At 52.2% G+C, this 13,142-nt stretch overlaps 4 protein-coding genes across 4 annotated transcripts; 3 read left to right on the plus strand and 1 right to left on the minus strand.

Annotated features, from left to right (window-relative positions):
* On the plus strand, positions 1 to 3,795 carry BDV14DRAFT_192008 (uncharacterized protein; the record flags this gene model as incomplete). The annotated part of the gene is made up of 5 exons (XM_073771575.1): positions 1 to 75; positions 937 to 1,210; positions 1,336 to 2,397; positions 2,779 to 3,507; positions 3,599 to 3,795. 5 exons carry the CDS (start codon positions 1 to 3, stop codon positions 3,793 to 3,795), a joined length of 2,337 nt encoding a protein of 778 aa, XP_073624772.1.
* A 1,808-nt stretch (positions 3,796 to 5,603) lies between these two features.
* On the plus strand, positions 5,604 to 7,625 carry bgt3 (putative cell wall glucanase; the record flags this gene model as incomplete). The annotated part of the gene is made up of 2 exons (XM_073771576.1): positions 5,604 to 7,399; positions 7,475 to 7,625. 2 exons carry the CDS (start codon positions 5,604 to 5,606, stop codon positions 7,623 to 7,625), a joined length of 1,947 nt encoding a protein of 648 aa, XP_073624773.1.
* Positions 7,626 to 8,247: 622 nt separating this feature from the next.
* BDV14DRAFT_115185 (SRR1 family protein) lies at positions 8,248 to 9,694 on the minus strand. The gene is made up of 2 exons (XM_073765759.1): positions 8,798 to 9,694; positions 8,248 to 8,728 (listed from the first exon to the last, which is right to left on the minus strand). Exons 1-2 carry the CDS (start codon positions 9,414 to 9,416, stop codon positions 8,346 to 8,348), a joined length of 1,002 nt encoding a protein of 333 aa, XP_073624774.1. The 5' UTR covers positions 9,417 to 9,694; the 3' UTR covers positions 8,248 to 8,345.
* A 458-nt stretch (positions 9,695 to 10,152) lies between these two features.
* BDV14DRAFT_179719 (copper acquisition factor BIM1-like domain-containing protein) lies at positions 10,153 to 11,885 on the plus strand. The gene is made up of 3 exons (XM_073769798.1): positions 10,153 to 10,606; positions 10,666 to 10,979; positions 11,043 to 11,885. The coding sequence occupies exons 1-3, from the start codon at positions 10,393 to 10,395 to the stop codon at positions 11,247 to 11,249; spliced, it is 735 nt and encodes a 244-aa protein (XP_073624775.1). The 5' UTR covers positions 10,153 to 10,392; the 3' UTR covers positions 11,250 to 11,885.
* Positions 11,886 to 13,142: the final 1,257 nt, after the last annotated feature.

Here is a 13,142-nt window from a genome sequence, read left to right on the forward strand (position 1 = left end):
ATGACTGGCATTGTCCCGAATGACCTTGCCCATTCACCCACAACAAAATACAAGGACGAACCTCTTGAAAACCCTGTAAGTTGCTTTTTTTTCCCCTTGCTGTTCTTTTCTTAATTTTCCTACTTTATCCGCCTCGAGAGTTCGACTTCATCCAAGGACATCCTGGCTCGGTTCACGTGGTTGGTACCGGGAGCGACCTGGAACCCATCAAGTTCTTGCCTGGGGCGCGTATAGGCGTCAACAATGGCAGTCTCTCGCTGGTGCTTGACAGGAAACGGCGATCTGCAGTAAACAGATATCAATGTGTTAAGCTTTGATACACGCGACTCGACCCTGGCCATGTTGGTGCATCAGTCCCCGTCCAAATTGAGGCTCCAAGTACCCGCATTCCACTCGCTGGGCCTTGAATCACCCTTTCTTGTGGTCTAAAACTCGCCGTTTCGCGGAAGACAGCTTTGTGCGAGTCACCGGTTGACGTGGGCAGTGTCCCGCAAGCTTTGCAATCAAAGGTGTCGCGAGACAGGATGTGTGCAACCTCAGCAACCACAAAAGGACATCTGGAGCCACTGCTGTTACAACGGCAGGTTGACTCACGCGGTCACACTTGGTGTGACTGCAGTTCCTCAAAGAACTCCGACCTTTGGTTTCATTGCTCGATGAGAGGATCGCCATGTTGAAAAGGTGTCGGGACAACAGCGATCATTCTGACTTTATTTGATCTTCGACCTGGAGATTGCCACCCAATGATCGAACTATAGAGCGTCGAGAGGAATATTTCGGACATCCAAGGTCCCTTCATGCTAGCCCGCTATTGATGGCATATCTCCGGAGGTTGGCAGCCACTGTCATGTGGCTGTCGCAGCAATGCAGATTTCTTGTCCTGCAGCTTGTTAGATCTACATATAGGACATTACTGACCAGTGGAAATAACTCCAGTTTCGACAACATCCAATTTCTGGCCATCAAGGCGTTCAGAACTCACACCTTCAACTCCCCGGCTCAACAAGTCTTTCTCAGAAAACGAAGCAACCTGAGTCGCCGCACCAACCTAGTACAACTATCTCTCCTGGATCATATGGTCCTCATACATTAGGAAACGGGGTCCTGCATCATCAACACCAGTACGGCCCACAAGCTCAAGAGCAAACCTATTATACGCCGCATTCGTCTTACACCACGGCGAGCGGACCGGGCCAATACCCTTCGAGCGGTAAGTGAATCTGTCTTACAGTCCTCAAGCCCTGGTAGCATATTGGCCACTTCATGTTCATTCCCCAAAGGCCCCAATCTGCTTCAAGTGCTGGTCAATCTCGGCATCGACTTATTCTGCTCTAGGTCCTCAAGAGATCATGGCAACCACGCAAATGCATCGGCCCTATCCACCCATTTACCATACTCCCCAGTCAAACTCACCTGCTTCAGTGGCTTCCCAGACGCACGAACAACACAATAGGAGTCTCTATACGCAATCTCCCCAAATGACGTCCACAATATATGGCTATCAGCAGGCTTTATCTGCCATAAATCCTGTGCAGCCTTCTCCATATGGAGCACACCCCTCCCCTCAACAGCACCCTCTCACTACCCAGTCGTTGATGATGCCGCATCAGACAAGCACATCCCAGTTACCGCATCAGTCATCCCAGCCACCAAATGCCGCCTTGGCTAGTCCTACTACCGCTACAGTTCAGCAGGGAACACCTCCTCAGAGGGCTCTCTTGAACCCACCACATTCTGCTGCCGCTGCGCCTCTTCCACCAAGCGGTGCAAACCATCAGAGTCCAAATCTTGGGGCAGCCTCCAGTGCAGCACCAGGTCCAATTCCTGCAACAACCCCACTGGTAGTACGGCAAGATAGTAACGGGGTCCAGTGGATTGCCTTTGAGTATTCTCGAGACCGCGTGAAGATGGAATACACTATCCGATGCGATGTCGAATCAGTCAACGTCGACACGCTAACTCAAGAATTTAAGACGGAAAATTGCGTTTACCCCCGAGCATGCTGCAACAAGGATCAGTATAGAGGTAACCGTCTCGTTTACGAGACTGAGTGCAATGCCGTCGGCTGGGCACTAGCAGACCTCAATCCTGCACTGCGAGGGAAGCGCGGACTTATTCAAAGAGCTGTTGACAGCTGGAGAAACAGCAACCAGGACCCTCGACTGCGAAGCAGGCGGGTTAGACGAATGGCGAAAATAAACCGACGAACTGGTATTCCCGCACCGCCACCTCCCCATATGACACCTACAGCTACCGTTCCCCCGGGGGTCCCAAGCTCTAGTCTTACGCCAGTCGGCCAGCGGCCGCCTCTTGGACCTCTCGCTACTATGGGGCCGCCCCAGCTACATCACCACCACGCCCAGCCTGACGGACATCCGGGCCCCGAGGAAGTCAGCGGTATGTTCCGTCACGTATAGCATGCTTCCCTTTCTCGTTAATATCACCATAAAGCCCTGATGTATGAGTTCATGTTTATCTTGCTTATGCTTGCTTTCTATCTTGTTTCCTTTCTTCGCTTTTCTCCACGCATAGAATTCGTGGAACGCTTTGGGTCTGTTGTTATGTCACATTCTGTTGATGGATATCTTTGTACTTTTACTTTGTCTGGTGTCTCTGGCTGGCGTTTCCTTGGTCCTATACTCTATACCCCATATCCTCCGACATGTTCTTTGTTATATGATCACACTTACGTTTCCATCACCCTTTCACCTCTATCCTTCCATGACACGCCACATGCAATACTGTGTAGGCTAATTTCAATGTTGCCTTGCTCTGTAGGTCCCACCGAGTTTGCAAGTGGTGCCCATCGCCCGCTCCCGCCCGCGCCTTCGTCCGGGGGACACTCGCCAACGGACATTCGCACCGCCCAAGTCTTCCACGGCTATCCTACCTTCCCGCTCCCTGCCAACTCAGCCGCCGGAAACCGCGGCCCATCCATCCCACCTTTGATCCGGGATGGTGGACTCGGGTACTTTGGACGCCACTCGGCTGTCGCAACTTCCACATCTAACCGCATTGAAGAAGTGGACGAGGAAGACGAGCACGACCCAAGCAAAGATGATCTCTTCGGAACGCTGCCAGAGGGAAAACGCCGCAAGTTCATTCTTGTCGATGATACTCAGCGGTCATGCCGTGTTCGTGTCAAGGTTATGCTTGATCAGGTCGATATGGACGAGATCCCAGACTCATACCGCATGTCTAACTCTGTCTATCCGCGCACCTACTTTCCCGTGCAGATGAAGAGCCCTCGTGGCCATGTCCCTCCTGGCAACCGGTTTATAAGAGATGAGAATGAAACCAACGACGGTGATGACGATGAGGAGGGAGCTACCCTAGGAAGGGTCATGGTGCCGGCTCCGTCTCCCGATGACGACATGGAGATCTCTGTTCCCAGGATCTCTAGGCGCCGACACAGGAAGGAGGTGTTGTTGAATGACTTGGGTTATCGTATGAGCTGGAGCCAGAGCAGAGTGTTCGCCGGTCGAATGCTATTTCTTCAGCGGTCTCGTGAGTACCTTTCCTCACTCCCACCCAGGACAAACCCTACCCAAAAAGTCCGATGGAAATCACATTAGACGCACATTGACTATGACCCCAGTGGACGCCTATAGGAACAAGATGCGCAGCACGATGCTAGCCGCCGGTCAGGAGGAAGGATCGATCCCATCACATTTCGAGACCCGGGCTGGAAAACGCCGATTTCTCGAGCGACGGAGGCGGAATACATCTTCATCTCGTGACGGCGGACTTGGAGGTTCCGCATCCCAGCTTGAAGCTGAGGAAGTCGAGCCCTAGAGAAAAGAGTATCTCGCCGGCCTTGCCCCTTTAACGCGATGTTTCAGAATTGTTTGATGGGTGTTCTCCGTTTTTTATCTCTCTATTCTTCTTCTATTCTTCAGCTGCCCATTGATCATGTCACGCTCCTGGCTGGTATGTATGATAATAGACAGAGCGGCTGAATACCGCACGGCTGAAAGCGTGATGGACCTGTTGGGTTTACATTCTATGGAACTTTTGATGGATTTGTTGGATTGAGCCCAGACCTCTCAGGCCACTGATTTATGGTTATCAGCATTGACTTCTTGACGATGTATATGGACGACTGATGATTACGCGATACGGCTTGGGACTGGATATAGGGATGGGAATGGACCGGACAGCGACTGAGGAAGAGCGATGGAACTCAGCGTTTGACGATTTACGACCTGTCTTTCTGTCAGATGTATTCTTGTCCGTATGCTGCTGTCAATTGTTTTTTTTTTTTTCTCTGGTCGCCTGACACTTTACACGGATTTTGGACACTGTTTTCTTGTTTATCTTCTAAATATGCCCTTCATAGCGCGCCACTGATTCACATTTAATGTTCTTTAATGCTCCGAATGTCAGTTTTTAGATTCAAGTTCTCCCTCGACGCCTGACTATCAGGACTAATAAGAACATATTTTTGTCATGTGCAGCCCACTCCCCCTCACTGAAACATCGTAAGCCAGTTGCAGCACAGGCTTCTAGACCCTCATGCTAAGCTTCTAGAAGCGATAGGCAACATGGAATGCGGGATGTCTCGGTCAGGAATAAAAAACAGCCAAAACCGTCACATGGCAGTCGATTTATAGTTTAGAGATTCGGGACGCGCGTCTTATAGTAGAAGAGCAATGTATGTCTCACTCTCTCAGTTCACGTTTGCGGCAGCGGGAAGAGTGTGGTGGCCGAAGAGGGAATAGCGCGCCTATTTATAGCGGGACAACCCCGGGCCAGCAATACAGTACGGTTACAGCAAAACAGGGAAAACAGGGTCTAGGGCCTGCAAAACATGCTAGATCTTACAGGGTCTTACAGGGTTCATACGCCTCCGCTGGTTGTCGGGGACACAGCCTCCACTACGATGGTCGATCCAGCATCAACAGTCTGTGAGAGTTCTTGAGATGCTTGCAGCAACCCACTAACGGTCGGCTGGGGACTCGAAGGATTGATCTGGCTGGGCTGGTTCCCGTCTTGGTTCTTCCAGCTTTCTTCCTATCCATCTTTCACTTCTTCCTCTTCACTTCTCTGTATCTATCTATCCAGTTCATGAGTTCGCCGCCACCCTCGCCCATCGCCTGATCGGCTCTAGTGCTTCAGGTCTACCGGAACCCCGTCTGGGCGCTCGCTGCTTCCTTCGTGCTTTTCATTCAATATATCTGCATCTCACTTCCATATATTGCCACGCCGTCTTATCATCCCTGAACCTAACTTTCTGCTCTGTGCCTGTGCCTGAGTACCTGCAAACCTTTCTTCGCTCTTGCTTCGCCGTCCCGTGGTTCAAACGTCTCTGGTGGGTTGCTGAACCTTTGACGTTTCAGATGGTCGCAGTGTGTTTCTAATTTTTGCCCAGCTTTCAGATAATCTTGCAGCGTCTCGGATCAATTCTCTCGTCCTCGTTCATCAATTTTGCTTCCTTCGTCTGATTCATCAACCTTCCGATCGAGAAATATCAACCGTATCTTCGAAGAATCCCCGCATCCGGATAGGATAACAACCACAACTTACCTCGGACGCAGCCGGTCGTCCCTCAGTGACCGGTGCCAACTGCCAATTACCCCCGCAACGAAGCACAAGGGCACAATATGGCCGGCAACGACCATTACGGGGACATCCCGCCAGTCCCCTCTCAACACCGCTTGCACGGGTACGGCGGCCGTACGCAAACCGATCGGAGCCTCTCATCGGTGCCAGAGAACAGCCAACAAAATTGGGGCAACGGAGGCAACGGGCTAACACACACGGAGAGCATGCGGACGCGGTCGACCGCAACGCCGGGTATGGACAATTTGGGCCCCGCGGCCGTAGGCGGCGGTATAAGCGGTATCGCCCTTGGCGTTGCCAACACCCATGACCGTCAGAGTGGCGTTGACGCTATTAGGGAAACAGATGCTCCGCTCGGCTATATCCCCGCTGAGCGAGGCTACCACACCACCGGCGCGGATAACCCGTATGTGCCTGCGCCGCCGAGCGAGTCTCACGAAACTATCGGGTCGAATGCGGCGCTGGGGGCTGCGGCTGCGCCTATTGGGAGTATGACGCCGCCGGGTGCCTCGAGACATAGCTTCTTTGATAATGGGTCGCCTTATCAGAGTGCGAACTGGCCGTATCAGCGACATTCGGTATATAGCGCCCATGATTATCCTATTAACCCTGACGAGATTCTTGACGATGGAGATGATGGTTTCGCTGCGGCCCCGTCGTCGAAACGGAATGCAGCTGGTGCAGCGGCCGCTGGTGGTGCAGGCGGGGGTCTTCTCGGAGGAATATTTGGAGGTAAAAAGGCTGCTGATGTTTCTTACGGTCCGGTTCCTGGGGCTGCGGGGAGTGGAAGCTTGCCCTCCGTCGAGAAGGCGACTCACTATACTAAGCCCAGGCCCTCTGTTGGAAGCCGAAAACGTGGATGGATCATCGGTGGTATCCTCGCTTTCATCGTTGCCGGAGCCATCGTTGGTGGTGCTGTCGGTGGTACGCTAGGTAACAGGAGATCAGAGGCCAAGTCCGAGTCAGGAGTGTCTGCAGACGATGACGAAGAAACAAACGGTGACCTCGACAAGAACTCTGAAGAGATCAAGTCCCTCATGGCCATGGAAGGGTTACACAAGGTGTTCCCAGGCGTGGACTACACACCCTGGGGCGTCCAACACCCCGAGTGCGACAAGTGGCCACCCTCGCAGAACAACGTAACCCGGGACATTGCCGTCCTATCGCAACTAACCAACACCGTCCGCCTCTATGGCACAGACTGCAACCAGACCGAAATGGTTCTGCACGCCATCGATCGCCTCGAATTAACCGACATGAAACTCTGGCTAGGCGTCTGGATTGACACCAACACATCCACCAACGACCGCCAGCTCTCCCAGCTCTACGACATCCTCGACAACCGCGCCGACCACTCCATCTTCAAGGGCGCCATCATCGGCAACGAAGCCCTCTACCGCGCAGGCGATACAGTCAACGAAGCACGCCGTAACCTAATCAGCTACATGGACGACGTCCGCGACCACTTCTCCGCACACAACATCGACATCAAGATCGCAACCTCCGACCTCGGCGACAACTGGGACGAGACCCTCGCAGACGCCACGGACGTCGTCATGTCAAACGTCCACCCGTTCTTCGGCGGCGTCGAAGTCGACAAAGCTGCGGCATGGACATGGAGTTTCTGGGACAACCACAACGCCCCGCTAACACAGGGGACAAACAAGGGCAATATCATTGCCGAAGTGGGCTGGCCCTCTGGCGGCGGAAACGACTGCGGCGATGGCGCAAACTGCAACGATGATACGTCTGGTGCTGTGGCGGGCGTCAAGCAGATGAACCAGTTTATGAAGGATTGGGTCTGCCAGGCTATGGAGAATGGGACGGAGTATTTCTGGTACGTTGCCCCCTTTATATACATTTTATATTCTCTCTGCCCTACAGTGTGATCGATACTAATGGGAGTGTGTAGGTTCGAAGCCTTCGACGAACCATGGAAAGTCCAGTTCAACGAGGGCGACATGCAGTGGGAAGATAAATGGGGTCTTATGGACCCAGGACGGAATCTCAAGCCTGGCATTGAGATTCCGGACTGTGGTGGGAAGGAGTGGACTGCTTCGTGAGCATCATGTGTCAGCCTTCATTCTCTCCGTCTCTCACCTCACTCTCCTCACCTCTCCTCTCACGTCGTTTGCTGGGTTGTTTCCTTGGTTGTTTCCTTGATATGGAATACGGATAGGTGATGCCCTCTCATGATTACATCGAATGGGTGGATATCTAGGCGTTTTCTATATCTATATCTGTGTATGATCTATCTCTATTTCCTTTTTCTCTATACATGATTGTCTATGTCTATCTATCTAACGTACAAATGTTTGATGACCTGGTTTCGAGATCGAGATTGAGATGGAAATCGAGATCGCTGCTCTTGTTGTTTTATCTGGGCGTGCTTCCTCTCCTGTTTGGCGTTTTGCTCTGTCTTATCGTATCCATGTCCATATCCTATATCCGTGACATCTCGAATAAAACTGCTTTTGAGGTTTCAGTTGGCGCTGGCCGGTTTTATCTTGTACTTATAGGCATGAGCAGCTTGATTCTTTGCCACTACATTTGTAATCCCGCAAACGACACCGCACACTGCGCTTGAGGCTCATTGCCCCGTTTATAATTGCCGCCCGATGTAAAGTCAGAAGTGACATAGCTGGACCTTAGCCCTAAAATGAGGGCAGGCTAGGGTAGGTAAACACTTGGTCCCTCTGCCTTCCCTCGTCGAGATGCGGTGATCACTACCGCTTTGTGATCTCTGGTTGTGAGCGCGCACGCTGTCTAGTGAGCGCGATGGCTCAACCCTCTTCTTTCTCACCGTCTACCTCTTCCGCACGCGGGAAATAGACGCTCATTCCCCAGAACGCGGTCTCCAATTCCTCAAACTCTTTCAACTTAAGTTCCTCCCTCTTCTCCATCCACCCCTTGACAACAGTAGACTCAATGTCCTCCAATGGCCCACCGATAATGATGGCCGGGTCGTGTCTGAGCAGGATCTCGAGGTGACGTCGCTCTGCGCCAGGTGCAAAGAGGATGGTTTTCTTGTTTATATGTGTGAAGGCCGAAGGGTGCTTTAGGACGCTAATGTTGAGAGATGCGAGGAGGGATTCGTCGTGAGTGTTGAAGACGGGGTCTTGGGCGAAGGTTTTGATGCCTGAGGACTGGGATGGGGTGTTTTTACCTAGAAGTATGATGGTTGTTAGAAATTGAAAGCGTAGCAGGCCATGGTTATAATAGGGAAAGAACTCACCAACCCACTCCATAACGCTCACCAGCACAGCGAGCTGGTACATTGAGACCTGGCGACGGTCGACCCATCCCCCACGCAAGAAACCACTCGGGCTTCCGAGGCCAACGCAGACGATTGACACATCCGAGTCATCTGTATCCGTTACTACGTCCTCGTCACCAGTTCCATCATCCAATATATCTTCCTTGTTGCCTTGGCCCTCAGATCTATCCTTCAATTGCAGCTCCGATAGCTGCTGCGACAGCGAAGCCGCACGCGAACGCGCCAACCTGAGTGATAATGCTGACACTCCCCGCTTCAACCCCTCAATAACACACTGCCAAGTCACCGATTCTTCCCATCTATCCCTATATAGCGCAAGTTGTCGCTGAAGTGCAGGAAGTGTAGTCTTCGGCGGTGCTTCGGCGGGGAGGAGGGGCTCGAGGAGCGCCGGTTCAAGGTCGGGATCCTCGGCGCTATTGTCCTGATTCGAATTCGGAGTTACGTTTGACTTCGCGCTCGGCTTGCGGTTTATTCGGCGTGCATTGCCGGTTGTTGTGACGTGCGACCAGCCGGAGTCGTCTGTGATTGTGAGGCGTTTGTTCTGGTGGGATGGTTTTTTGCGGCGGGTGTGGGGCATTGTGGTTGTCGGCGCTTAGAGGAGGGGATAGGTAGGAACGGTGGGATTGAAGGTGTGGCGAGATTGAGGAGAGCGTTAGAGCGTGCTTGAATGCAGTGGATGCATGCTGAGAGTGATAGTGTAGCAATGAACTGGAGACTTGGAAGCAGAGAAGTTGTGCTTGGTTGTGATAAGCTCGAGACACTGTGGGGACGGCGGCTAGCCATGGATGGTCCTCCCGGTCTCACTTTCCATGCCAAAGTAAGTATGCTATGCTCTATCTCAATAGTCTGTCTTCTTTTTTCATGCAATACAGCAATTGATAATTCAGAACATCCTCAGCATCCAGTAGCAAACCCTCTGTAAGCGCCGTGCTGATCTCCCCCCGTCGCTCTAGTCTCCGATTAAGGCGCTTCGAGGTTGTGCCGTCCACCAATGGCAGCAGTGCAACGTGCATCCAGAGTGACTCGGCTGCATCCTGGCCTGCTTGGACTCTCTCGCTCTGGCCAATCTTTCCCTCAATCTGCCTTCTCTCCCCAACGCTCACTGCCACTGGCCCTTCCCTCCGTTCGCCAAACATCAATCAAGCAAACCTCCTCTTCGAATCCAAGGCCCCCCTGTCGGCGCCTGCAGGCCCCGTCACATCGTGATCTGCCCTCTTACTCGTCCACTGCCCACTGCAGCCCCCGCTACAGCCTGGCCATGAGGGCCGTCAGACAATGGGCACCTGCTGCCTCTAAAAGCGCCGCCAGCCCAGTCTGTCTCAGCGGCTGTCTTGGGTCCTGTTCTTCTCTCGTCTGCGTTGCGCGAAGTTTGTTTCGCCTCGAGATGATCTGTACTCTTCGAAACGAGTGATCCTTCTTGTATCTGTCTGGTTATTTTTAGGCAGGCTGACTTGGTCGTCGAGCTGAGTCTGGTTTGGAAGGCTTTTGATCTCTGAGAAGATACTCCGACTGCTGTACTCGGGCACTCGCTGCCAGGCAGTCTTCGTCTCAACATGAAACTCTCAACGTCGCCGTCACAATGGCTCGCCGCTGCCATGCTCTGCATGGGGCTGGTAGAAGCTCACACCGTTATTGTCTATCCTGGATACAGAGGAAACAACTTGCACACAACGGGGACAGTCGAGGACTTTGATGGCCTCGGTGCTGCTTGGAACAGCGACAATGATAGCATAGTCTATCCCTATGGAATGCAGTGGATATATCCTTGTATGTCTCGGTCACCAACCCAACAAAACCTATTCATCTGCTAACGTGAATGCTATCAGGTGGCGGTATGCCCACTTCCACGAACCGAACGAAATGGCCCGTCGAGGGTGGCGCAGTATCCCTTCAACCCGGCTGGTTCCCAGGCCACTCCCGTGCGCAGATTTATATCAACTTGGGACTGGGGACCGTACCTCCGAATATGAGCCATCCCATGATTACGCCGTTCGAAATCGTCGGTCCAGATAATGACCCTTACCCCGGTACAATCTGCCTTCCTCAAGTTAAGCTACCTGCTGGTATTGAGGTCAGCCCGGGGGACAATGCGACGATTCAGGTCGTTGAGCTTGCTCAACACGGTGCGGCTCTGTACAACGTAGGTCTAATTCAGTGTTTTTTCCCTCGTCCTCTATGTCATGGTATCTAACTTATCTTGTAGTGTGCGGATATCACCTTCGCCGAGCCCGAAGACGTTGCCGAAGTCAACAAGTCGAACTGCTTCAACTCGAGCCACATCTCCTTCGAGACCATGTTCACCACGTCGTCATTAAACACAGGCGGTGCTGATATTGTTACTGTCCCCGCGTTCCTCTCAACAGTGGTACCGACGTTTCTGACAATCGCCTACGGTCTTTTGATGGCATAGACTATCTCTAAACATACACCACATCTATATCTTCATCCACCGCCACCTACATCACAAATTGCTGTCCCGCACGACTGGTCGACCTGACAGCGCCATAAACTCCCCGCAATTGACGACGATCAAAATGAACTACATCTTCCTCTTTCCACCCTCACCACTACCTCGATTCAATTTGGCGTTGGGGAGATTCTATACCATACCACCTGAGCTGAAGACAGGCCGGTCTGATTAACCTGGACTGTATATACGTTTTATGCCGGATACCTTACTGCGCTTTGTTCGCTCAATCTGATAATGATAATTCATCTCGTCCGTTTGCTTAGCTCTTTAGTGTATAACAGCCCTGTTGCTGGTTTCCGAGACTATGTAGCCTATCTCCGGTTTCGTTCATCACGCTGAACAGGAAAGCGCGGACGTCATCGAGGTCCCCTCGTGCCTTCCTTACCTTATAGATGACCCGGGCTATACCATCAATGAGGCAGGTATGGTGGTAGTTCCTTCCTGCCCAAGCCGCTTTGCCAGTCGCACCTTCCTCAGCTTGCACGTCCTTCTCAAATAGCAGGTGTGATGGTTGCTCTTTCTTAGGTTGGTAATTATCATAGTCGTGCCTTCCCCTAGTTGCGATATCTATTCTCCGTCTTAAATGGCAGGTGCGACAGAGGTCTGCTTTTTCCTACCTGGGGAATATTCACAGTCGCGCCTTCCTCGTGTGGTGGTTTGTCTCTTTGCACCCGCGAGGCAGGTGCGATGGGCGCCCCTTCCTTCCTAGGTGACATTTAGAAGATACACCTCCCCTCGAGTTGCGATATCTCATTTACACACCCATAGCTGGTACAATGAACTACAAAACGGTGCTTAGGTTGTCGTTCATTCCTTGGCTGTGACTGATTGAGTAGGTATTATGTACCTTACCTATGGGTACGTCCTATGGAAGCTCGCTGACAGCTCGCTGACAGCTCGCCTACCGGTCCTTCATCTGGCTAAGCTACATTCCCCCCCTCCCCGGGTCTAGTTTCGTTCTCTGTCGCGAAGCATCGAAGCATTGACCGTACTCTTGTCCGATGCGCGAAACCAAATGTGAGACGCCATTGACGTCGCTCTCGAAAGATACTTAGGGTATGCTCAAACTCTATTTCTCGTATCCGACAAGGTTAAATGGACTTCTAGGTAGGTATTTGCCCCATGCTCTAATGAAAGCTCGGTACAGACTCCCGTGCAAAGTCAGACATCGTGCTTTGTAGCGTCGCGTCCAGGCCTCTTATGGGACGGTTCTTCTTGTCGGGTTGCCTTTGCCGCTCCCGTCATGTTATCGAGCTAGCGATGAAACCGGGACTGGGTAATGGTATATCCCGGCGAAATCAAAGGTCAGGCCAGTGAGGTGTCTTTACTCGGCGGGTATAGAGGCAAAGCTGTCCTGGGTGTGTTGAGTTGAATGTTGTTTGGCAGGGTATGGTGTTGGCTGTCGGTGGTCAATTGGGCTGACCAATATATAATTTGGGCTCTTGATGCCGGCTTGATTTCATGGTTGCGAACCTGTATAGTCTGTGGCCGCTACATAACATTGAAAAGGTCTTCTAGCCAGGTAGCTAGAACAGGGAGATTCAGCAATCAACCAGCCCATCAACAAAAGCAGTATATGTCGTTGAAGCTCCTCCGGAGCTCGCGTCATCTACTGTCCGCAGACTTCAAAATCCTCAACGAGCTATGTAAGGGGGAGAACGGCGGGTCCACGCATTAGCGCCTATCGTGACTCGTGACTCTCGATTGAAGATTTGCTGGGTCCGTATCAGTGTAAGTATGAGTAGCCCCTGGCCACAGATGTTAGAAAATTAGCCGCCCATATCCGAGGGCATCAAAGACCCCTGGGGCTCTACAGGAGAAAAGGAGTATGGT

This window comes from Aspergillus stella-maris (genome assembly GCF_047715825.1).
Source record: "Aspergillus stella-maris strain CBS 113639 unplaced genomic scaffold BDV14scaffold_59, whole genome shotgun sequence".
NCBI lineage: Eukaryota > Fungi > Ascomycota > Eurotiomycetes > Eurotiales > Aspergillaceae > Aspergillus > Aspergillus stella-maris.